This window comes from Gorilla gorilla, chromosome 4, assembly GCF_029281585.2.
Source record: "Gorilla gorilla gorilla isolate KB3781 chromosome 4, NHGRI_mGorGor1-v2.1_pri, whole genome shotgun sequence".
NCBI lineage: Eukaryota > Metazoa > Chordata > Mammalia > Primates > Hominidae > Gorilla > Gorilla gorilla.
The window spans coordinates 119,822,959-119,849,372 of record NC_073228.2 but is presented as its reverse complement, the minus strand read 5'-3'; the positions used below and the strand labels follow the sequence as shown (position 1 = coordinate 119,849,372).

At 38.0% G+C, this 26,414-nt stretch overlaps 1 protein-coding gene and 1 pseudogene across 1 annotated transcript in view; one reads left to right on the top strand and one right to left on the bottom strand.

Annotated features, from left to right (window-relative positions):
* Positions 1 to 26,414, bottom strand: part of LVRN (laeverin) — a 66,707-nt gene that overhangs the window by 26,900 nt on the left and 13,393 nt on the right. The window contains exons 2-9 of the mRNA XM_004042378.5: positions 17,220 to 17,362; positions 15,939 to 16,078; positions 12,715 to 12,841; positions 8,362 to 8,516; positions 6,784 to 6,897; positions 761 to 901; positions 165 to 230; positions 5 to 70 (exon numbers count right to left, since the gene is read on the bottom strand). Coding sequence (XP_004042426.3) covers positions 5 to 70; positions 165 to 230; positions 761 to 901; positions 6,784 to 6,897; positions 8,362 to 8,516; positions 12,715 to 12,841; positions 15,939 to 16,078; positions 17,220 to 17,362 — 952 coding nt within the window. The remainder of the gene's footprint in view (positions 1 to 4; positions 71 to 164; positions 231 to 760; positions 902 to 6,783; positions 6,898 to 8,361; positions 8,517 to 12,714; positions 12,842 to 15,938; positions 16,079 to 17,219; positions 17,363 to 26,414) is intronic.
* Positions 24,364 to 26,174, top strand: LOC115934696 (probable ATP-dependent RNA helicase DDX43; annotated as a pseudogene).

The following is a 26,414-nucleotide window of genomic DNA, read 5'->3' as shown; positions in this document are numbered from 1 at the left end:
TTACCATTTGAAAATGCCTCCATAGATCATCTTGCTCAGCGTTTGAGTAGGAAAATGTCTTCAAATATGTCTGTAAAAATAGAAAAGTTAAGGTTAAAATAAATAGCATGCCAATGGAATTTATGTTTACTGCCATCCAGGTAACAACTATTTTGCAAGCTCACCTTGAGTGCACTGACAAATAAATGCTCATTCAAGAAACAAGAAAGCATCCGGGCCATAGACGCTCCCTAGGACAAAAGAAGCTGTCCATTATTTGAACAAAATTCAATATCCACATACTGACACATTCCATATTTATAAGCAATATTCTGAGCTGTGCTCCTGATTGCATTTTGCATTTTAGTTGAATGTTTGAATTATTTTGGAATGTGCTAACAAAATAGTAGGCTGTCACTAATTCAGAGGTAAAAGGTAAGCAGATGTCCTACATGTAAAGAGTACAGAGTACATAAAATTTTTAAAAATTGAGATCTTTACATAGCAAGAATAAATTTCCACCAAGCAGAAGGGTTCACCTTAAAAGTAGCAAGTTGTTAAAGTCTATGGTTGATGGATCCAAGCATTAATATTGGCTTGATGGATATTTGCAAGGTGAGAATTAATTTAATCATGTTTTCTGATACCTATGTATTGAATTAAAATAAGGTTATTTTCATAAAATGTTTTAAGTTGTATGATGATATAGGACCCTTAGAATCCATTTTATGCAACTTTCTACCAGAGTACAAAACCAAAGGAAATTTCTAACTGCTTTTACCTTGCTGTAAGTAAATATGTCAAAGAGTTCCTGTATTTCACTTGTTTTGAAATTTTCCACCTTCATGGCCACAGCTCTAGTCACCAGGGCGTGATCTTCTCTGAGGATATTATGTAAAATGTTAGAAAAAAAGATCTCATTCTATAAAGGAAAAGATGGAGGCACATTAACTCCTGAGGTGTCACAGAAAACCAAAATTCTATGGCCCTAAAATACTTTCAAAAACTGATATTGAAGAGAGAGAAAATTCAGTAACTGAGAAGCGTCTTTGAGTTGAAATATGCCAAATAAAGTCAGGATTCCTTGAATAACAAAAGTATAAGATAGTTTCCTTCCCATTTGCATCCTTTTTCATTTCAGTTTTTAAAAAGTCAATTACAAAGTTAATGTGGTTTCCAAAAGCCACCTACATTTCCCACAAGGAGGTCCATGGCCATCCTGAGAGGGCCTTCCTTAAGGTGGTTTTAATTATCTAAAATTTCATCAGTAATTTTATCAATAACTCCTTAAAATTAATCAGTCTCTCTTTCATGAATATTTACAAACCAAAAGCATGCCAGATCTACAAACTTACAAAGATGCTGATGTAATAATTTAAAATTGAAAATAAATCCATAAAATGGATATTACAGTTTATGGCTCATGCATTAAGATAAGGCAATTTATTATATTTTAATGAAAACCATAGGACTCTTTAAAAGACTAGCTCTCTCTCAGACACATGATAAGGGCAATTTCTCCCTGAAGTAAAGCTAGAAGAAAAACCAGTTTATAGCCAGAGAGTCTTGTGATGAAGAGCTAAAGCAAAGACCAGTGGAGAAGTTATACCAGCACACGTTCATAGCCTGGAGAGCCGGGTGAACCCCTCATGATCCACGGGAACCGTCAAGTCCCTGCTGACTATCTTTGGGATCTGCAAGTTGACTCTCTCACCCTTGGACAGCATCAGATTTTCAAAATCTGTTTCACTTCCATTTGCCAATGTTCTCATCAATCCCTTTCTATTAGCACATTATTTTTAGGCTAGTAATATCATTGATTAGGCCATTATCAAACTCTGCTTTTCCGGAAATGAGAAAGCCTATCATTTAGAGCAATACATCTCAAATTTTAACATGAATAAGGATCACCAGGGGATTTTGTCAAAATCATGTTCTGATTCAGTTGGTTTGGGTTGGAGCCTGTATTTCTAATAAACTACCCAATGATGCTGATGCTGCTAGTTTAAGAATCACACCGAGTAGCAAGGATTTGGAGGAGTCATCTGCATAGGTCTGATCCTACTCAGTAAGCATGGATTTTATTAGCTCAACACTCAAGGCTTCTTGAGAGTGTCTCACTGGTGACCTATAAGCACAATGTAGAAAATAGAGAAAATAAAATCACCCATAATATCGCACCCTAAGGTCGCCACCATTAAAATGTTAGTGTAGTTCTTTTTCATCCTTTTTCCTATGTACTATTTATTCCCATAGTTGTAAAAACTTTTTATCTTGCTCATTTACTTGTTACAGCATTTTACAATTTTGCTACCTCATCTTTATAATTATCCCTTATAATGGCTGCTGCATTATAAAGAAAACAGAAACATAAATTGAAAGAAAAGAAACCAAAATTTAATAGTGATTATCTCAGGGTAATCAAACCACAGATGATTTTCTTCTTTTCAAAGTACAGAAGATAAAACTTTTGCAAAAGAAAAACCTTAAAATATATAAATACATAGCTGCATAATAACCCATCAGGTCAATGGCCCACAATTGATTTAATCATTTCCTTTTTATTAGCTAGACATTTAAGTTACTTTCAGCTTTTTGCTGTTTTAACCAGTTTTAATGAATGTTTTTGCACATACTGCTACTCCACATTTTGTGGGTCTCCCCTAACCCTGTCAGAACAGATTGTCTTTCTTTCTTCTGCCTGCCTAGTATAAGGTTTTATGTAATCTTCGTGATATCACTATAACCATACAAGGTAATTGATGAATGAGGCAAACACCTCTTCCTCAACACCCTAGAGGTCTTTCTATTCTGGGCCTCCCAAAAAGTGATGCTGTCCGTAGCCTGTTTCAGTTCTACTGCAGGGAAACACTACATAAAACATGATGTCAGCTTTAAAAAAAACTATCTAGCTACTGCATATAGTGATTAGATAATATGAATCTGTATATTCACCATTACTTTGTCCCACAAGCTGCAATATGTCAGAGAAGGCCTATTAAAATTTCTTCCTTTTTTTTTTTGGAGAGTCTCACTCAGTTGCCCAGGCTGGAGTGCACTGGTGTGGTCATAGCTCGCCGCAGCTTCAATTTCCTAGGCTCTATCAATCCTCTCACTGCAGCCTCCTGAGTAGCTAGGACTACAAGGGTGCAGCACCTTGCCCTGCTAATTAAAAAAATTTTAGTAGAGACGAGATTTCACTAGGTTGCCCAGGCTGGTCTTAAACTCCTGAGCTTAAGAGATTCTCCCACCTTGGCCTCCCAAAGTGTTGGGATCACAGGCATGAGCCACCACACACAGCATAAAATCTACTCTTATCCTTAGAAATATAACATTATTTATTGTAATAAATTTGTATAGAATATAATGATGATTAAAAACGCAGGATTTGGAGTTAAAGTGCCTGTATACGAATCCTTCCTCGGCCCTTTAGGAGTTATGTGACTCATCAAAGACCACCAACTTTATCTCTCTGAAACTCAGTTGCCATCTGAAAATGGGTAAAACAACAACGTCCTCAATGGATTATTATGAGGACTAAATTAATTTTCATGATGTTCCAAGCACAACGGATAGCAAATAGGACATGCTCAATAAGGGTTAACCACTGCGGTGATTACTTACCATTATTTTTATTATTATCCTTCAGAATTGGCCTGAGGATTGAATGAGATAATATAAATAATTCTATTTAAGTACATAAAACTAGTGCCTAGTTAGTGGTAGTTGTCTCAACAGTACCTAGCAGATGCCATTATCATCTGTTGAATGACTGCAAGAACCCATTTTACAAATGAGGAACTAAAGCTCAGAGGTGTTCATCTGCCTGCCTCAGCTAACCATCATAGTAAAGGCAGAGCAACATATGACGGCTGCAGTGCCCATATGTACTTTTTCCCTTCACCAAGTCTGCTGCTTTCTTAGATCAGGCAGCAGGAAGGTGGAGGAAAGTCAGTGAGTGGCAATGTCAGGGCCAGAGCTTCAGAGTTCCAGAAAGTCTTCTTCCCTAATGTTCTGACCCCTTGAGCATAATCCATTCATATCAGCTGAAATTAGACCTCGAAATAGAAAAAATTGAAAATCTGTTTCTGCGTAAGGGTCTATGATTCTGTTACTCAATTTCAATCACATTACTAGATTAAAAGGAGGTTAAAGTTCTTGATCTCCAAAAATCATTGAAAGGACAGCTTAAGCTTTTTAAAAACAAAGAACGTGGCAATGTCCTCAGTTGCCAAGATCTGATGCTTTCACTCAGCTCCACAAGCAACTAAGAGATATAGAAAAGAGTGGCTAAGAAACTAATGATAAAAAGAAATAATTAAAAGGTACAAAAAGAGACTAACGTTGTAATCTTAGCTTCAAAAATATGAGGAATATGTTTTTGGCAAGTTTTGCAAGATATTGATAATAACCATTTTAGTTATTATAAGAAGTAACTGAAATTGATGCTCATGATGTATTCTATCTACTTAAGAAAATAGAGTAAATTTCATTGTCTTATGGGAATTAAACTTCTTCCCTTATTTACTCTATCCACAGAGTTAATTTAGGACATACCCAACTGCTTTCAAAAGAAGTTAAAGATGGCACTAATCATGAGTGAATAAAAGTTACGAAAGAGAGATACAAACAATTTTGTAGGCATAGAGTAAGTGGAAAGGAATGTTGGAGAGAGCTAAGACAATAAACACATACTATATGCAGATAAAGACACACACACACACACACACACGATTAGCTTCTTGAGGATAAGAACACTCCAGTGTGTTTTTGCTATAGAGCACAGTGGTTAAAAGCATGGGCTTCGCAGTTGGCGTGACCTGGAATTGAATCTCACTTCTGACATTTAATAACTATGAGAGCTTGAGCAACTTACTTAATGCTTCTATACCTCAGTTTCCTCACGTGTAAAATAGAAATAACAACAGCACTCATATGGTTGGTTTGAGGACTGAGTAAGATGATGTATGTGTAGTGCTCACACTGCCGGGCACTTAAGTTCTAAGTATTCACTGAATGGTAAATACAGTATTATTGTTGTTATCGTCATCCTTGTCATCAGACTAGACCCAGACTGCTGGTTATAAAATCAGGCCTGTCCCAGTTGGGCAAATTACCTTGGGCAAGTCATTTAACCTTTCAGTACTTCAGTCTCCTGATCTATATAATGACGTCCAAACTTTCCTCCAGGACAAGCAGGGCCTGTGTAGTCCATGGGGAGGAAGAGAGAGGCACTGCGGAGTGACTGGGCTGGGGGCCTTATAGCATGTCTGTAAAGGGTGGGGAGGTGGCATGGAACTCGGGTGCTAAAAGCGTGCGCTACATCAGTGCTTGCCAGATGCTGTGATGTCACAAACAGATAAAAAGAGATCTTTTAAAAGGTTTCTGTGGCACTAAGATAGGCTTGTCAACTTCTTTTCCTGCCAAACTATCGACCAAAACAAGTAGCATCTACCTACCATCGATTATCAATTTTCATAAAAAAAGGAAAGCTTACTTCCCAAATAATAGAAAGAATATCATCTTAGAATCTCCTTCAGAATGAATAGATTTAGCCTGTAAAGAAGACCCAGCAAGTAGAGATAGCATTTCAATATTAATAAATCCTTTGAATGAGTGAAGGTAGGGAGGAGAAAAGAGGTCAGTAATCCAGCCTTGGAACAAGTGGAAGCCGAGATGAGACGGGGACCAGCAAAGAGAGGCAGGAAGGAGCAATCCTGAGGACGAGAGAGGTTACAGGAGACAGAACAGAGGAGGGGAAGAAGATGCAAACCAAGAAAGAACCTCTGGTTTATAAAAGAAGTGAGGTTTATATCAAAAGATAACATTAAGTCTAAACATTTAGATATCTAAATCAAATCAATTTGGTTTTATCATGGCATTCTAAAAGCACTACATAATTACGCTAAATAAATTAAATATCAGAAGTAAAACCTACAGTGCAAAGAATTAGATTTTCACATGGATGTATTTATCTTTCAATATTATTATTTACTCAAATTAGCAAAACAATATCAGCAATAATATTAAATATGAAGTAGCATATTACTTATAAAAGTCACACACTGCTGTTACAGTTGCTTTAAAATATAGTCTAGGTTGGGCGTGGTAGCTCACGCCTGTAATCCCAGCACTTTGGGAGGCCGAGGCTGGTGGATCCCTTGAGTCCAGGAGTTTGAGACCAGTCTGGGCAACATGGCGAAACCCCGTCTCTACAAACAATACAAAAATTATCTAGGCATGGTGGCACATGCCTGTAGTCCCAGCTATCTGGAAGGCTGAGGTGGGAGGACTGCTTGAGCCCAGGAGGTCGAGACTGCATTGAGTCAAGATCATGCCACCACACTCCAGCTTGGGTGACAGAGCGAGACCCTGTCTCCAGCCTAGGTGACAGAGCAAGACCTAGACTATATATATATATAGTCTATATAGCAGGACTAAGAAATACATGTAGTAGGAATAAGTGAAAATAATCTTAGGCAGTCATTTAAAATCTTTTTTAAAAAGATCTAATGATTTGTAGAAATACTCAGGATTATGAAGTAGAAATATGAATATGTAGAAATATGAAGTAAAAAAAGCAATACAAAATTTTATGTAATTCCCACCTTCAAAAACATTTACAATAGATAAAAAGCCTGGAATTAAAAAAAATATCAAAAAGCTAACACAAATTATTTTTGGTATTATAGGTAATTTATTATTTCTTGTATTTTCCTGTATTTTATACATTTTCAAGAATGAATATGCATTACTTTTATAATTAGGAGAAAAATGTTTAATAAACTTAGTAAACATACTTACTCTTGGGAGTTTAGGATTAAAGTAGTTAATTACTTCAAACTCAAAATAAGATGCAAAACCCTCGTTGAGCCAGATATTGTTCCACCAATTCATGGTAACCAAGTTTCCAAACCACTTTTGGAAATGAGAAGAAAAAAAGAGCTTTCTTAAATTTAATTTCTAAGTTATATTCATTGTAATTGCATGTTAAGTAAATGTAAGGTCAAAAGACATAATTAAAATTTATTTGCCATCAATAACAAAACTTGAAGACAGGACACCAAAAAAGCAAGTTGTTGCTTTCACATAAGGAGATATTAGTCATGCATTTCTCAGAAATATTCCATGTTCAATTATTAAAAGCAATTTTTGTTTTAAAACTGCAATGTTTAAACATAAGATCAGCTAGAATAGCATTTCTTAAACTGTCCACTTGGCCCAAAAGTTGTTTTTAGTTCCATAAAACAGAAGCCCTGAATGCTGACTTGCCACCTACTAATTCTAGCACCTTATACTCTAAGTAGGCTGCAACTGGATTTTACTTTAAGCAATTGTTTATATTTTAAGAAAATAATTTGATCTGTGCCACGTACAAATCACTCAAGTAATCATATGTTCTGCAATATGGCTCAGCTGTAATTATTTTTTGTTTGAACTGAACAGAAAAAAAAAAAAACAGTGTCAAATGGATGATTAACAGGATTAGGGAAGAAAAACTATGATTTCCAAACTAACAAACGCAAGCCCTGGTATTTAACCAAATTCTTATAACAGCTATAATTACTAATAGCCTGTATTGCAAAACAATGTGTAACTTAGGCTATAATAGAAAATGACACTTCGGGTGACTTAATAAAACTTGTGATTGTGTGTGTTTTACTGTGCACCAGGGTATTAATCAATCCTAGTAAACTGCTCTTTTCCAAAACTTCTTATGGAGCCACATTACGAAGATAACATCGTTGAGATTATTTCTTTCTTAACAGACTTGTATTAATGGTGCAGACACTGAAATGCAGATATGAAAATCTTCATCAAATTAAACAGCTAAACTTCTAAAATCCCAATGCAAAAGCAAATAGATCTGATTAAATGAATTGTCATTTACACAACCATTGGGAATGCAGCTCAAGGGTTAATTATTGCCGCCTTGCTAATGTACTACCTGTATCCATTTAACCTCTCTCCAACAACAGCAACAACAACTAGAAATTTACAACGATCTGCTGATGAAATGTGGGTATCTTTCAGTGATCCTTTGGAACAGCCCTTACTTTAGGTGAAATGAAAATAAAATACTCCTGTGTCTGCATGGCTTAACTTTTCCTGAAGAGGACTTTATGGAGCAAACTTAATTGTTGGATGTAAATACCCAGCCCTCAGCCAAACTGTACGGTCTCCTCCCTATGATCTGTCACCAGTAGCTCAAATCCACCCTGAATCTGAGTCTTCCCCATTTTTACTCACTGTCATACTTTGAGATGTTTTTCTGTTTAAAATATGGTATATGGCAGGATCTTACTGGGGTTTTTATGCTATTTTGGTAGCGCACCTGGAGAATAACTTCACGTGAAATAAAAAGAACATTTTACCACATGCCTGGTGTCCAATCTCGTGGGAGACAACATAGGAGATCAGAGTCTTTTTTTCTGTCAGTTGATCTTTTGGTTCCAACAACAATCCTGATTCATCAAATATCATTAGTCCCCAGTTTTCCATTGCACGGTTGTCAAAACTAGGCAAGGCAATTATATCTAAGTGGATTTAAATGGAGGAGAAAATAAAATAATCTTTTCCAAAAAATGGGGTTTTTTAAATATCTCAAAATGAAATCATAAAATTACCAAAACATTCAAGGGAATATTTATAACCTGAAGGGAGAGAAAGCTTTTTAAACACTAATGCCAAAGACAAAAGCCAGCAAATAAATTATTTTCACTATGTTAACATAAAATATTCTTGATAAAGGACTTGTATTCAAATACACAAAGAATGCTTACAACTTAGCAGTAAGGAAACAGACAACCCAACTACAAAATGGACAAAAGATCTGAACATACACCTCACTAAAGAAGATATATAAATGGCAAATACACATATGAAAAGATGCTCAACATCAATTGTCATTAGAGAATTTTAAATTAAAACAATGAGATATTACCACACACCTACTAGAATGGCTAAAATCCAAAATACTGGCAACACCAAATGCAGATGAGGATGTGGAGCAACAGGAACTCTCATTCATTGCTCGTGGGGATGCAAAATGGTACAGTCACTATAGGTTGACCATAAGATCTGACAATTACATTCCTTGGAATTAACCCAAATGACCAGAAATCTTATGCCCACCCAAAAACCTGCACACAAATGTTTATAGAAGCTTTGTTCATAATTGCTAAAAGTTGGAAGCAACCAAGATGCCCTTAAATAGGCTAATAGATAAACAAACTGCAGTACATCAATACAACATAGTATTATTCAGTGATGAGAAATGATGTATCATGCTAGGAAAAGTTACGGGAAATTTTAAGTGCATGTTGCTAAGTGAAAGAAGCTGGTCTGGGAAAGCTACATACTATGCAATTCCAACTATATGACATTCTGGAATAGGCAAAACTATAAAGATAATAAAAAGATTGGTAGTTGTCAGGGATTCGGGGGAAGCAGGGGAGGATAAATAGATGGAGAACAGAGGATTTTTATGGCAGTGAAACTATTCTGTATGATACTGTAATTGTCAATACTGGTCATTATACAGTTGCCAAAACCCACATTGCTGTACAATGCAAAAACTGAACCCTAAGATAAACTAGGGAGGTTGGTTAATAATAATGTTTCAATATTGTAACAAGTGTACCACACCAATGCAAGACGTTGACAACAGGAGAAAGGAGGGAGAAGAAAGGAAAGAGAGAATATATGGGAACTCTCTGTATTTTTTGCACAATCTTCCTGTAAACCTAACCTAAAACTGCTCTAAAAATAGTCTATTTATATTAAATATTTTAGCCAGGCACGGTGGCTTATGCGCATAATCTCAGCACTTTGGGAGGGCTAGGCGGACGGATCACTTGAGATCAGGAGTTCAAGATAAGCCTGGCCAACATGGTGAAACCCTGTCTCTACTACAAATAGAAAAATTAGCTGGGCATGGTGGTGTGCACCTGTAATCCCAGCTACTGGAGAGGCTGAGGCAGGAGAATCACTTGAACTTAGGAGGCGGAGGTGTCAGTAAGGGGGGATTGCACCACTGCACTCTAGGCTAGGTGATAGAGTGAGATGCCGTCTCAAAAAATGAATACATAAAAATAAATACTTTAGTTCACCAAAATACACTATAAACAAATTTGAAAGGCAAATAATAATCTAGGGAAAAATATTTAAAGCATATACTACAAGCAATTAGACAACCTTTCAATATTTAAACAACTCTGACAAAACAGAGAAAAAGCCAAACGTGAACAATGCACCAAAGAAATACTTCGAACAGCCAAAAATCTTATTTAAAATGTTCATCATTAACTATCAAAAATCGAAAATTAAAATGATATGTCTTTAAAATACATAGGAGTCTAATAATTAATATTGGTATAGGCATAGGAAATCTGGCATATAGCCTATAGGGAAAGTGTCAATTGGCACAATAATAACCCAAACACCTAGCTCTACCAGTCACTATAATATTTTGACATTCATCCAACTTTTGACTTGAGAGTGAATTAAAATGAGAGCAACATGAGAAAAAATAATGTTCTATATAACGGGTACATGAACACAGTTCATATAATCTTAGATTCTGAAGTTTAGAATTCATTGAGCAAGCTACAAGAAAATTAGCTAAAAGAACAACACAGGAGAAATAAACCAAATCGTTTTTCACCCAACTCACCTCCTCAGAGAGGAGGGTAAGAGTATGGCATATGTGGGAAATGCTGGTAGGGGAGGCATTTGTTTTGTTTTGTTTTGTTTTGTTTTGTTTTGTTGTTTGTGACTCAGCAGAGTTAAAGCAATTAAGAAACATTAGTTATCTTTCTCCTAAAAACCCAATAATAGAGGAATTCTTTATCTTAATCACCTATCAATAAAAATAAGGTTTTGATTGAGTACCTCCTATGGGCGCTCATAGGGTAACATCAGTTGAGATGCTATGAAGGTTACAAAGAAAGTATCAAATGTATCCCTGATGTCCAGGAATTAATAATCTGGTCAGAATTTAAGTGGAATTACTGAACTAGTCACATGTATTTATTTCCTCCATCCCACAAAAAGTTTACTGTTGACCACCTGACTGCCATAGGTTCTAGAGGCACAAAGAAAAAGACCCTTCAGATCCTAACTCCGAGGTCTAATGAGGGAGATAATTAAAATACAATTGGTCAAGAGTTCAGATGGTGGAATATGCAGGATGCTGTGGAAGTGTGAGAAAAGAAGTCAGGGAAGGCTTCCTGGATGAGGAGGCACTGAGTTGAGAAACAGAATTGAATTAACCAGTGGATAGAAGCCATTTCAGGATGTGCAAACTGCATGTGTAAGAGCCTGGAGGAGAAAAGAGGAAGGTGAATGCATAGGAGTGAGCAGAGACAGTGCTAGAGCATCCTTCCCACTCAGGAACTGCCAAAAGCCCTGAGAGGTTGGTAAGAGAAGCACCTTTATAAAGACGTGGTACTGACTTCGGACTTAACCCTCAGGGAAATGGGAGGTCACACAGAGGTTTTACAGAGAACAGTAACATGATCAGATTTTCTCTGGAAAGATCCTTCTGGTTTCATATAAAGGATGGCTTGGAGGGAATGTGGAGAAGCTATGAGAGTACAGCTGTGGTGGAGATGATGAAAACTAGGGAGACCTAGGGGGACAGTAAGAAGTGAGTGGATGGATGGATGTAGGGGATGATAAGGTGACTAATTAGATAGAGGGTGTGCTTCAAGGGGACAGGATGTCAAGGATGACTCTGGACTTGTCATCTAAATAAATACAAATAGAACTTTTCTTGCCAAGACAAGGGGCGTCTTGAGAGCCTCCGGCCCCAGAAATGCCAGGAGCTTGGTCTCCATGCCTGAGCTCCTGCTGCCTCCAACTCCCGGAGTGATAGGTGTTTCCTCCAGGATTTCTGAATGCGCCGAGGCTGGTTTCCATCCCTTCATTCCCCATTCCTCCTTAGCCAGAATGCTGAAGCTGCAGAGACCCTGGCTTCCTGGGGTTCAGAAGGCTCAAGCTCCCAAATATTTACTCCCTACCTTCTTCCACTATCTGCCAGTATAGGCAGAGCATACTTTTTCCAAGTCTTCAACTAACATGTCAGAAGAACAAAATACATTTACATGATACTTTCAATTTAGAGAAAAAACAATGAACAACTTTCTGAGCTGAGTGGCTCATACAATTTTAAGAACATACCACACAGATCTATGAAAGGTTAAATATTTACATATTTCCTTAAGGATCATATTATATTCACATATGATTCCAATTTTATACAATGAAAATTCATAGTTGGGACCACTAAGTCCTAATTCAGTGATTCACAGCTAATGGATATTTAAAAAAAAAAAAAACTTACTAAAGGGGACTGAAGTAACTTCTGAAAGCCCGTTATCTAAAGTGATCCAGACACAGCACTGCAGACTTGCAGTATGAGAGAAAAGGCCTGAACACAAAAGAGAAAGGAGGGTCTAGAGGACGGGAGGCTGCCATTGAGTAGCCAGGAGAGACCTAAAAAAGTCTGAGAGCTCTTCAGCAGCTGCTGAGCACACGGCTCTGTACAGAGAAAGAGCAGGTGGGCCTCTGTGTGTTTCAGAAGGTATAAGGCATAGGTCAGGAGGCTAACTCCAAAACAGCAGCTAAATGGTGATGGTGGATCCTTATGGGTTTGTCTGTATATCTTGAGGCCTCAACCAAGGGCCCAAATAACAGGAAACCAAATGCACTGAAAGGAAAAGATTACCTCACCTGTTTTTGGAAGAGAGTAACTAATATTAAACAAATCCTCCAGAAAAGAGAAGATGGGACCTGTGATGTTCAAAGCATAGTCTGCACTTCCATTTGCAATTGCATCTTTCCGGGCCCAGATGCGTATCTAAATCAAAACAGTTAAGCAGTGATTAGGAAAACCAGTAGTGATTTTGGAAAGAGGTAGTCTGTTTGCTCCAATTCCCTGCTGCTGAACCAAAGTCTTACCTTTCCAGAAGAAGCTGCATAATAAAATGCTTGCATGCTTACATGTCCTGAGAAAACCCCTGAAGGCTGTTCACTAAGTTATAAACAGTGATTCCCCCGAAAGTGTGTTATTTCAATCTTTGACAATAGCATGTACAATATGGAATCATAAAACAACCCCTGGAATGGGTTGTACCACCATCTACCCCTACAGTAAGTGTAGATTCTATAGGCATTTTGTGCACTTTGGGCCCTTGCTTCCCATTTCAGGATATATTACTAATGATCCAAAACAGAACTGCACTGTGAGTGGGGGTTATATAGTATGGTACATATTAAGCATATTTAAATCATGTACATTTAAAATCGTTTAGCAGTTAGAACATTAATAGTCCTACTTTACATTCAAAATTTGAAATAAGGTTAATTCTCCTAATTTAAACAAGTTCATCAAATGTCTCATAATTTTAAAACTGTCAAAGCAAGTGAATTATAATTCTCTTGTTTTTCTATTGCCAAATGACACTTCCACTTTAGCAAGTAAAAGGAAATCTCTGCCATGTTTTGTCCGTTTTGTGTGACCACACTATTGTTTGTGTAATTGGAGCTTATTTGTGTGATTTTGGTGAGTAATATCCTATCGTTTTAACATTAATTATTAATATAAATTGAAAGTATTGTAAACTCTAAAAAAAAAAAAGGTAAGTAATTTTTAATAGAATTGCCAGCATTAATGTTAAAGAACATGCATAAAACTTAAAGATCTTGAAATGAAAGTTACCAAGTGAGATAATTAAAATATTTGTCCTGTTGTGAATGCAGTTAATTTAAGAAAGAACGCTCTGCAAAACATTAGAGAAAATGCTAAGGAAATGAAAGAATCACAGTATTTACAGATTTGTGCCCTCCAAGAACATATTCGTCTTACTTTGCTTTTATTTCTGCTTAAAAGTATTTCTAGAATTATGTAAATTCTGAACTACTTACATGTTTCTTATGTTTATTCTCATGCCACACATTAACCACACTTTCCATTTCATGAAATCTTTATCTGTTACTTAATGAGAAATTTGTAAATGGGCTGGACTCTATTCCAAGTGTACATTTTTGTTCCTCTGCAGAGTATATGATGGACCCATTAACTTTGTAAAGCTGAGCTGTAGCCAAATGTTCACATTCCACTGATAGACTCATGCCAAACTTCAGTGTGCTGGCTAAGAACATGACTTTCTTAGGTATGCTCCATTTCCTTTTTGCTTCTATGGCAGCTGGCATCCTTTTCAGGGCGATCTTTCACAGATAAATCGATATCATCCCTCTACAAGAATTGTTGACTGTGCAGCAGCACTGACCACAACAAGGCACTTGAGATAATGGATGCCGAGGAATCACCTTCGGTCTGTCATTACCTATGGGAGCCCATTCCTCCTTACCAAGCTCAAAGCACGTGCTTCCAAATCATGCCTGAGCAGATTTAAAAATATAAGCCATGCACGTTTAACTTGGCCAGTGTTATATTTGTAGATGACAAGGATCTACTAGTAATTATTCAATAGGAAAATCAGACTGGAGCCAACAGCCTAGGAAGATAACAAGCTGTCATTTGCATCTAACACAGTATTATTAATTCATTAAGTTAGGAGGAGCTTTGAGAATCGCTCAGCCAACACAGTATTATTGATTCATCACTAGGTTAGGAGTTGTAAAGGAGGAGTAGCTTTGAGTAATTCTCCCCTGATGAGGGGCTTGGCTCACCCACACCTTCCTTTTCTCCACATGTCAATGGTGCAAGCCTGGAAGATCTTGGGCCCAGGAGTGTATGTTAGCAAGCTATAGGGCCTGATTTTTCTCAGCTTGATGAAGTCTACGTGTCTAGAAAGAACTGGGCCTAAGGCCCGCTATAATAGGGAGTGAACCAGTGTATAAAGCACTGCCAGTATAACCTCCATATTTTCCTGAAGGATTATTATAAAGGGGGTAATTGGGTGAAAACCAGCTATTTCAGGACAGAGTGCTGACTTTACACAACTTAGAAAAAGCGTTGCATGCTCCAGAACTGAAGAACATGGCAGTTCAGCTTCTGGATAGGTATGGGGACAAGAGTGACTTTATTTTAAATGCTAATCCACTGTGTAACTTCTGACTAACCATGAGTCTGAGAGTGCCTCTAAATGTCTAGTTAATGTGTTAACTCATTATGTAGAAACACCTATTCATTGTCAGTTTCCTTCAAAACCACCCTTGTTGTTCTGGAAATCATAGACTGTGATGTGGCCAACTACAAATTCCTTCCAGAGCATGTATGCTTTTCCCCCAAGATATAAGCCCTGGGCCTGGAGAGTTACAGAGCAAAGATCTACTTGTCTTGCGGCCACCCAAGACCATGCTTCTGTCTTTAAGTTCCCCTAATAAAACATTCCAAACCAACAAACTAGATTTGTCTGCCTCCTTCCTCAGTTTCTCAGCTCCTTTTGCATTTGGGGGTCGCTTTGTTTATATAGCCATTTCACAGAACAATAGGGATAATATTTTAACCTGCATGCACCATTTCAGCCATAGCAGTTGTTCCTGGCTGGTGTCTGTTTTGACTTGTTCATGCCTGGCCACGCTAGTTGCTAACTGTTTTGAGTATCACCCAAGCTTCAAGACACCATTAACCCTGGGCTAAGTACACATCACATACTAAACCCAAAGATCAAGGTGCCAGTGCAGCAGTGCTTCCCATTCTCTCCTGTCTTCTGCAAAAGCAGAAACACACTGGGAAGAGGGGGCACAGACCTTGCCTTGAGGAGTGGGCTTAATATGGACTCTTTCCATGAAAACCTATCCAAAGAATGGCAGTAGGAAATGTTATGTCCCATTCTGCAAAGCCACACTAAGAACTTTTACAGGGCTTGGGAGAGAGAACTAGGAAGCGATTTGGGGATATACAGCCATAACCACTGGATGCAGAAAGAATAGATGAATAATCTGCAGCCAGTACACTCTCCCTTACCTACAGAATCTTCCTCACTCACCTCCTTGCCCCTTTCCGTTCTGTTGACGTGGTCATAGTCACATATAACAAATGCAACTAAGTAAGTTGGCATGTGGGGCGTAGTGGAAAAGGTTGTAACAGTCCATTTGCTTCCATTCACATCTTCTTTTTCAGACTGACCTAGAGAATTTTATTTTAGTTCAAATCACAGCAAATCTAAGCAATTACATGTCTTTGAAATAATTTGTCAAGTCAATTGTCACCCAGCTACTCCTTTCCAGCTATTCCTCATAGTCTAGCAGTTCAGATTTCTCCACCTACTCCTAAGCTATCCAAAACTACATTAGGAAAATCTCAGAACAGCATCTTGGGCCTGAATCAGCATTTTGAATAATATAGGCTTGATTGAGGGCCAAATCCATGAGCACTATAAACGTAGCCCCCAATCTGCCTCCTTTCTCTCCCACCTAATTCTATTGTTTTCTAGTCCAGCCCATTTCTCACAACACTTAATCTAGAGCTGCCCAGGCCCCACGGTAGGTCAACAAGGTGCAATTCTACTCCTCTCAGGTTTCAAACTAAGACTTTAGTGGAAGCAATCTGGGGCCTTTAAAGCTGAAATCACAAACTCAAATGCCTACAAGGGCCAGGCACTTGATGTGAAATGGGTTGGTGTACGCTAATAGGGAGTGGTGAGGATCATCTGAGAAGAGGCTGCAGGAGGCAGCCAACCTCCTGCTGGAGCCAGCAAGACTTGTTGACCTGGGAACCTGCCTTTAGATGACAATTGTGGAGGCTAAATTCCCTTTTCAACTAAGGTCCTGAGACTTAAAGGCTCTTCTCAAATGTCACTGATCACTGCCACGTAAGAGCTGTAGGTCCAGTGTTGTTAGAACTTCTAAGTTTTCACGTTTAAATTTTTATGTAAAATCTCTGGATATTTTTAAGTTGGAAACTGATTTAATCAAAAGAAAAAAAGGCACATGAGCCAACTGAAACACAGCTGTGCACCAGATTCAGACTAAGCCCACCAGCTTGTTATCACTAATGATCAACAGTTGAAGCCCAAACTAAGTGGCAGGCAAACTGCCTATTTATAAGAACAGTGTAATATCCTCAGCTTCTTATACCGAAGGAATCAGGATTTACCATCTCCAAGGTGTCGACGCTGACACATACCCCAGGTGACTGCTCTACCTAATTATAGTAGACTGTAATTATAATACACCATAATACACTGCCTAGAAAAGCTACTGGTATAAATGTGATTACAAAGCTTATATAGATAGACAGCTAGATATAGACAGAAAGCATTACTTACCTAGCTTTGGCATGTTGGAAAGGGCCACATAACTTGGATGATGAATCATTGTAATATTAAAAGTTGCCTTCAGAGCTGGCTCATCAAAACAAGGGAAAACATACCTGGCAAATGTTGGTTCCAGCTGGGACGCTAACAGGGCCCTGAAATACATTTTGGGGAAATTTTTATTTATTTTTACTTCAACCCAGTGGAATAAAAAAAATATTGAGAGATGATGGCTTGTAAGTTAGCCTGGTGTGTTAGAGGAAATTTCCTCTCATCTTCCTCACTGCCCATCCCATCACACCAACACACTCCAATTATCATGGCACCTTAGAATTCTCCTAAGACCTAAAATACAAGCACACTCTTTACTTTTAAACCACAAAATAATATTTGTTTTATTACATCGTAAACCTTTAAAACCTTTTACAAACAGAATAGAAACAAATATAGCAAATATGCAACATCAGTCTTTTGAGAACCAGGTCTTTATAAAGCTAGGATTACTGCTTTGAGAATGGTCCATTGCTTTCATGTTCCACTAAAGTAAAAGTCAGGGGAAGAATGTCTATTTTTTTTCTTTTTCTCACATGCCTCCTCTTCTTCCTAGCTAAAAACTTACAAAAAAGTTTTATTTTGGACACTCTTGGGAGTAAACAATATGGGTACATGCTGATTGAACAAAACAACTTTCAATTATATATGGGTAAATGTATCAAATCCCTACTGATTCTTCCTCCATCTCCATGGCAAAATACAAAGAGTGACATTATCCCACCACGCAACATACAAAGAGTGACATTATCCCACCACACACTGGTGACTTACAGGGAAAAGCTTAGGGACAAGAATACCCTGAGCAGACGAGAAGATGTCAGGTTTACCCCCTGCAAACACTGCCTGAGTCTGATGACAGCATAGGTCCCAGCAAACAACTTTCTTCTCAAAACAAACAAAACAAAAAAACCCAGAAGTCTCATTATCCCATTTGCCAAGACTTGCTTACCTGGGAACCCGTCTTTAGATGACAACTGTGGATGCTAAATTCCTTTTTCAACTAAGATACTGAGACTTAAAATCTCTGATACATTTGTTTTTGCATCAGGCCCAATTCTGGGATAAATAAGAGGTGAATTCAACAAAGATATCTCAAGAGTATATGCCATCCATTACTCACCCTTGTGATCCCTCCTTCACCATCATAAGGCTGCTGCTTGCATAAAAATTCACACAGCTTTAGGAAGGACACATAGGACAGTTGGCACGTGCAAACAACTCTCAGTCAGCTATTTTGAGGTGTCACAACCTCACTGTATTGACAAAAACAATAATTTATAGTAAGGCCTGTTCTGGCTTATTTGCTCTTGCCCACATTATTATATGCTTACTGGCATAGACTGGAACGAGCCCTGTGGGCTCTGGCACCAGCTACTTTCGCTGTAAGACCCTACTCCACTCCATCTACTACCAACTGAGCAATGCTGGACAGTCACACAATCTTGTTAAGCCCCAGTTTCCCCACCTAGAAAATAATGACACTATTTACCTTGTACTGCTGTTTGAACTTTTAAATTATTGGTAATTAAATTTACCAATAAATCACCTTTGAATTCTCCTATATCCCTTCCAATCTCACAAATCATTCTTGATACAGATGAACTATAGAAGAACTCAAAGAGGGATAAGTTACAGGATGGAATGGATGCTTGGAAATCACTAGTTACAGATGCATCTTTTAAAAGTCCCAGGGTTGGGGGAGGTGGGGATGGTTAATGGGTTCCAAAAGAAAAACAGTTAGAAAGAATGAATAATAACTAGTATTTAATAGCACAACAGGGTGACTACAGTCAAAATAATTTAATTGTACTTTTAAAAATTACTAGGGTATAAATAGTTTGTCACATAAAGGATAAATGCTTGAGGGGATGGATACCCCATTCTCCATGATGTGATTATTATGCATTCCATGCCTATATCAAAGTATCTCATGTACCCCCACACATATATACACCTAGTATTATACCCACAAAAATTAAAAATTGAAAAAAAAATGTTCTAGGGGCTACAGCTGAACCACAGATTAAACATGAGTCATATTCATCTCCCTAGTAAATTTGAAATTGCTAGAAATGAGAGGTTATGTATCTTTTTCTTCTGTATCATTTATAATAGTTGGCAAAAATCTGGGTTCATAGCAATTGTATAAGTATTTGTTTAGCCAAGAACTAATATAAAATAAAAGCAGCATGATATCAGTATATGCAAAAGAATATAAAGTACTTTGGCAGAGTTTGTTATAATGGCATTTGTTTTATGGTTTTGGTTACTGTCTTTAAGGGGATGGGACAAAGTAGAGAAAATTCAAGCCATTGACAATATAGTGGAAAGAACAGGCGTGAACAGGAAATTCAGCCACCTGAGTTCTTGCTCGGAATCTGTAAAGACTGTTGTATAACTTTGGGAAAATTGCTTAATATACCACTTAAATTTTCTATGAAATGTGGATGATCTCTAAGGCCACTCAGAACTCTAAAACTGTGATTCTAAGAGAAATTAAGATATCCAGCAGGACGGAAAAAGAGCCCATGAGTCATCTAAAGTTGGGAGAAACAACCCCTTCCAGGTTCATGCATGGCCTTCAGGAGGTCTTTGAGCCCTCTGAAATTATAGGATATTTTGTACAACTGGTGGCATATTAAAAAATACATGCTCATGTATTTTTTAAAAGCCAACAAATGCCTATTGTCTTTGTAACAGAAACTATAGGAAGTAAAGCTTGATCATACGTTCTCAGCTGCCATGACCTCACAAAGCTTATGAATCTCAAAGAGACTGCAAGGTGGGGAGCAGAGAGAAAATTAGACTCTTTAAGGAAGTGGGAAACTTTTATTTTACAGGTTCCAAAAGTGAACCTGGAGTGTAAAAGCAGGTGGAGACGCCAGCTTAAAGAGTCACCACTTCAGCAAATCAAACATCAAGCAAGCATCTTCCAATTCCATGATTCAGGTCTCCAAATAAGTAAAATAAAGTCTCTCAAATTTAATTCAACTATTTCCCTCCCTAGTTTTATGCAAACAAACCAAAAGTTAGGGGAAAACCCCTAAGACACACAGCCTTTGGCTCTCAACCTTAACTGCAAAAGTCAAGTCTAACCAGCAGAACATATGATCTAGTTATGCCACCTCTGAGAACCTCACAGTGGTGTTTCCTTCCCTTTTCTCTGTGCTTTGGACTCAAGCTACCCTGTAAAGATATTTTGACCTCAGAAAATAGAACCATCCACCACCCTCTCCTCCCTTCAAATCTCACTGAAACATGCTATTATGGTGTGAATTAAGTCTGTGTTTAGAATGGTCAGCTGGTGAGGGAGTTAATTTGGGAGAATTTGTCTCCTTGTGGGTCAGTATTGCAGAGCAACTTTCCTGCCCTCTTGTCTGGAAAGAGAATCATGGACTCACTGTTTTCTTGTGCAGGAAGTGGATCATGGACTCACTGCTTTCTTTGTGGTCACCCTTGGAGAGTAAACCTACTACAACATAAAAAAAAATCTACTACATCCACTCAGTAAGCTATTTCATTCCAAATTATTTTATGAACTTTGTATGTCTACAGCTCTAGTTAACAAGTGCTGAATGGCATAGCCGGTCAAGTATTAAATAAAACTCTTAGGCAAGTTGTCCTCCCACAGTTTTTTTTACACAATAACACACTCAGAAATCAAGATGTTTAGTAGAGCCAGATGTTACACTACTGGACTGTGGTTCAAGGGTTGGCTTATGAATCATGTTTGTTTATTACTTGAGTAATAGAATCTGAAAACTGAAGTTTTCACCAGGCAACAAAACATAATAGATGTAAAATTCCAGAGAAAGGTGCCAAAACATGTTATGAAGATTTTCAAAATAAATGGCCTTGAGAACCTGGGTATGCCTGTTGGGCTTCTCAGCTACATGAGGGCCCCAGAAGAAGGGTCAGAGAATGGAGACAGAAGAGATTGGAGAAGATATCTCTTGATGGAGGGGAGGGGGAAGCATTATTTTGCCAAGCTTTCCACGCTCTCAGGGAGTTGGGAGGAGGGGCAACCTTCTAACTATGGGCTTGGAGGAGAGAATCCCTCAGAGAGCAGTGAAAGTGTTTCCTGAGGCTGAGAGGCTTAGAAGCCCAACTTACTTTTGAGAAAGATGAAACTGATGGTATGGCCAAGGTCTAACTCCTACCAGGTGGGGATCTAAAAGGCATGAGAATGGCTGACTTCTTTGGAGTGCTGCTGTCTTGGGACTCATGCCAGTCCCAGGCCAGGGAAGCATGAGCATTCCTTGCAAGAGCTGTGTCCCCTACCATACAAACTGAGCCAATATGGGAACTGTCTTGATTTAGTCCAGTAGAGCCACCTGGAGGAGGCTGGAGGAGCTTTGAGATACACTGCTTGGTGTCTAGGGGCTAAGGAAGAAGTCATGATGACTATCAGAACAAAGAAATAGAAGTTGCTGAGTCAAGGACATTGTAGAAAAAAAGAGGGAAAACACTGAAGAATCCAGGAAAATGACATCTCAAGGGGAAAATGCAACTGTAAGACCAGAATGAGACCAAATGACAACAGTGCCAGCTCAAGTAAGAAGTCCTATGTGTCACCTCTCCCTGTCACCCCCAGCCCCATGGACTCCCGTGGAATCAAAATAGCAGCTATCAAGATAGGCAAAGAGTAGAAACGTGAGGTAAAGAAAAGAAGAAGGACTACCACCCTGTACCTTACTGCAGGCTTCCATCCTAAAAACTAGCCCAAGAGTAGGGAGTGGAAGATGGGAGAAAATGGAGGTGGGAGAGAAAGAGGTTTAACAGTAAATTAAGTTCAAAGGTTTGAATATTACACAGGACTGGATTTTCTAATTTTCTCATCTAACTTACTTGTGACTTAGTTACTGTAGATCACCTGTCGCTTAAGAATAAGCAGGAACTTATAGGCTGCTGGGGTCCTCACGCAGAGCAGAAAAGTTACCCCACAGACTAAATTTCCCACTGTAAAAGGACAATGGAAAAACAAAGTTGTGTTTTTACTAATCTGTAAGCTATGCTTTTTCAATATGCTAGCTATACCTATTTTCAAAAGACACAGGATCTGAAGCTTTGCTGTGCAAAACCATCTCCCAGAGAGGACTGCTCAGCCACATGAAATATGTGGGTTTGACACCTTTATAGGATAATGAAATGACATTTTCCTCTGTGACACCAGCATCATGTGTCTGGCACTTGAGTTCTCTGACCTTGTTTTGAGACTTACAAATTCTTTTCCTGATACTGCTCAAATTTCTCTCTTGTGTGTCATACCCTAATCACCATGCCAGATTTCCTAGCATAAACAGCAACTGCAAGAAAGTCTGTTTCTATTCTCTGTTCACTCTGTCTATACCTGCACAAATTCATTGATTTTAATCATGCTGCTTTCACCTTTATTTGGCCCCCCAAAATATCCTAATTTTCACCAACTATTTCACACTTTCCTTATTTGATCTTGATCTTTCTATTTTCATTTCTTTAAATATCTCTCAGTTCCTTCTTTTCTTTAATCAAGGGAATGCTAGAATCAAAAATGCAAGAAGTATTCTGAGAATCTTTGAACAAAAGTGGGATTGTATGAGTTCTCTTATTAAATTACAAAAGTGAAGAAACCTTAAAGAGTCCCACCATCTTAATTTACAGATGTGAAAACTGACTCCCCAGGAGTTTATGCAACTGATTAGAAGACCAGCAAGTGCACAGTGGTACCAGAATCAGGGCTCCAGGTCCCAAGCCTGGGGTCCTTTCCAATGCACTGACTGCTTTGAAGTACATAACGTAATAAATACTAAAACTAAACTAAACTGAGATGTCATGAAGACGACTAGAGATTAACTTTGTAATTAATAGCATTCCCAAATCTAAAGATAATGAGACTTCTGTTTGCCACCACAGGGAGTAACATAGGCTCAAATCAGCCTTCTGCTGAAAACAGTTTTAAAACCTGACAAAATATATAAAACTACTATTTCAGACATAAGATAACCAGAAGCACAGGACTGTGATCCTCAAGAGAAGAGAAACAAGCAAAGCAAATGCTACAATTACCCTGTTTTTCTGCCTCGAAGCAGTTTCTAAACTGCAGCACAGGAAAGGGAAACTGAAACAATTCAGTGGTCTCACTGAGTTGAAGAGACAGACGTTAGAGTTCAGGGACACCTAGACAGCTAGAATTTGCAGAGTAGAGTATAAGAGAAGAGGTAACTATGCAAAGAAAGACTTCCAGAAATCTGTATAGGATTCCCCTCAAGTCTTTGGACAAATACTAATCATCATGAGGTCAGGCAAAGAGAAGCTGTTGGGGAAAGAATAAGTACCAGGGAAGGGTAAGCTGAACACTTCCCAGAGTTCACATACTGTTTGGAGTTGTTGGAATTTTCTCAAGCCAGAGTATTGAAATCTTCAGAATATATAGATTATTCAACAGAGGGAGACCAGATGGGTGATGCCTGAGTAGTGGCCTAAAGTAGCCCTAGAGTAAAGGCTTCTTTAGAGTCACTCTCAAAGAGCTTAAAAACATGGCTCAAGAGAATCAAACAAGGATCAACAGGATCACCAAGTAACTTCAGTTACTATCCAAAAGGGCCAGCATTCTCTAAGCAATATAACCAAATCCAGCATCCAACAACATAACAATTTTAATGTCAGGCATTCAATAAAAAATGAGAAAATACTGAAACATTTGGAAAGCAAATAATGCAGTTCTAAATAACACAGGAGTCAAAGATAAAATCCAAATGGAAATTAGAAAGTATTCTGAACTTCCAAAAAAAAAAAGATAAAAACAACATAACATCATTTGTGACATGGCATTAAAGCAATAGTTAGTGGGAAATTTATAATATTAAATGCCTGTATGAGAAATAAAAGGGTCTTAAAGTAATAAGTTTGTGTCAACCATAGTATAGAAGAAGTAAAAATAAAGCCCAAAGTAAGAAGAAAGTGGATAATAAAGATCAAAATATAAATCGGTGAAATAAAAAACAGAAAATCAATAGAGGAAATCAATGAAGCCAAAAACTGGTTCTACAAGAAGATTAGTAAAATAGATAAATCTTGACACCAGTCCTACAACAGCATGGTCAGGTAGTGCAAAGCTGGTCAGATGCACTTATTCTCATCTAACCAAAAAATAGGAGCCAATGCCATTATCTGGGTCATTGCTACCTGGCGAAGCTCAACAGTATCCTGAGCACCAGAGAGAAGACTGGCATAGGAACTGAATCAAAGAGGTTGTGAAGGATATAGGGGTGGCAGAAGTGGGGACCGAAGAGACCCCTCTAAACCCCGGAGGCTGTGGCCGCTAGTCACTGGGAGCCACTGCTCTGTTTCGGATTGAAGAACGACTTAGTTGGTGTGGTGATCAGTCACGGTGGGTCAAAAATAAAGGATAGCCAAAGCACAACAAACATCAAAATCCAGATAAAGAAAAGGACATCTGGAATCATTAGTTAACATCTTTGGCAACAAGGCGATGCAAACAAAAGCAAAAGTAGTAATAGATAAATGTGTTTTTTAAAAAACAAATTACAATTCAGAACACAGAATTGATTTAAAAACCAATTGAGAAAACCTTTTACAAAGAGTCAACAACAAGTTCAATATCCCAAGTGCAAGTAGACAACCGGAGGAAGGCAAATTTTAATATAATGTGTGATGACTTGAAAAATGGTAAGAAACGTCCTATCCCCAATCCTAGATGCACATTTGACGATGCCTTTCAATGTTATTCTGAAGTTATGGAAAACATTAAAAAGGCAGGTTTTCAAAAACCAACACCTATTCGGTCACAGACATGGCCAATTGCTCTGCAAGGAAAAGATCTTACAGGGGTAGCCCAAACTGGTACAGGAAAAACATTATGCTATTTAATGCCTGGATATATTCATCTGGACTTCCAACACATAGAGGAAAAAGGAATAGACCCGCATGTTAGTCCTTATGCCCACTCAGGAGCTAACTCTTTAAGTGGAAGCTGAGTGATGCAATAAAAGTTTAGAAGTATTTCTGTATATGGTGGTGGAGATGGAGACAAACAAATAGAAGACCTTAGGAAAGGTGTTGATATCATATTGGCAACTCCCAAAAGATTGAATGATCTGCAAATGAATAAGTTTGTCAGCCTGAGAAGTGTAATCTACTTGGTTTTAGATAAAGCAGACAATATGCTGGACATGGGGTTTGAACCCAAGATAATGAAGATTTTGTTAGATGTGCGCCCAGATAGGCAGAATATTATGACCAGGCAACTTGGCCATATTCAGTTCATTGACTCATACAATCTTATTTGAAAGAGCCCATGCTTGTCTATGCTGGTACACTGGATGTGGTTGCCATTAAGTTTAGTGAAGCAAATGTAATGATCACCACAGAGGAAGAAAAATGAATTTATATCCAAAGTTTTCTAGATATTATTTCACCCAGAGACAAAGTGATTATCTTCATTTCCCAAAAGGTAGTTGCAGATCATTTATCAAGTGACCTAATACTTGGAAATATATCAGTAGAGTCTCTGCATGGTGATACAGAACAGAGAGATTGGTCGGGAGAGAGCATTAGAGAATGTTAAAATAGGTCAAGTGAATATTAATTGCTACTGACATAACATCCTGAGGTCTTGATGTCCATGATATTACAGATATCTATAATTACAATTTTCCATGGAACACTGAAGAATATGTACACTGAATAGGGTGCACAGGAAGAGCTGGAAGGACTGGAGTGTCAACTACACGTGTGACTAGAAATGATTTGAGGGTTGCCACCAAATTGGTGAATATTTTGGAAAGAGCAAACCAGAGTGTTCCAAAGGAGTTTGCATCAATGGCTAAGAGACACGAGGCACATCAACAACTAAAAAGGAAATGGGAAGACTTCAAGGAACGCCCAAGAAGTTTTATTAAGATCTTTTATTGAAAAGTGTTACTAGCTTACCAGACGTAAAACTTTAATAACATATATAGTTTCAAATGCCTGCTTTCTTAAACTAGGTTTTGTTAGTGTTTATATTGCAATCACCATTACCACTAAGAGTTTTTAACATCATAAATTGTTAGGTGTTACTCTTTTACTATTACCTAAACTCTAGTGAATGTACCTTTAGACTTGGTAGGTGTATAGATTGGTATAACCTCCTATGAACAACTTGGTAATGTA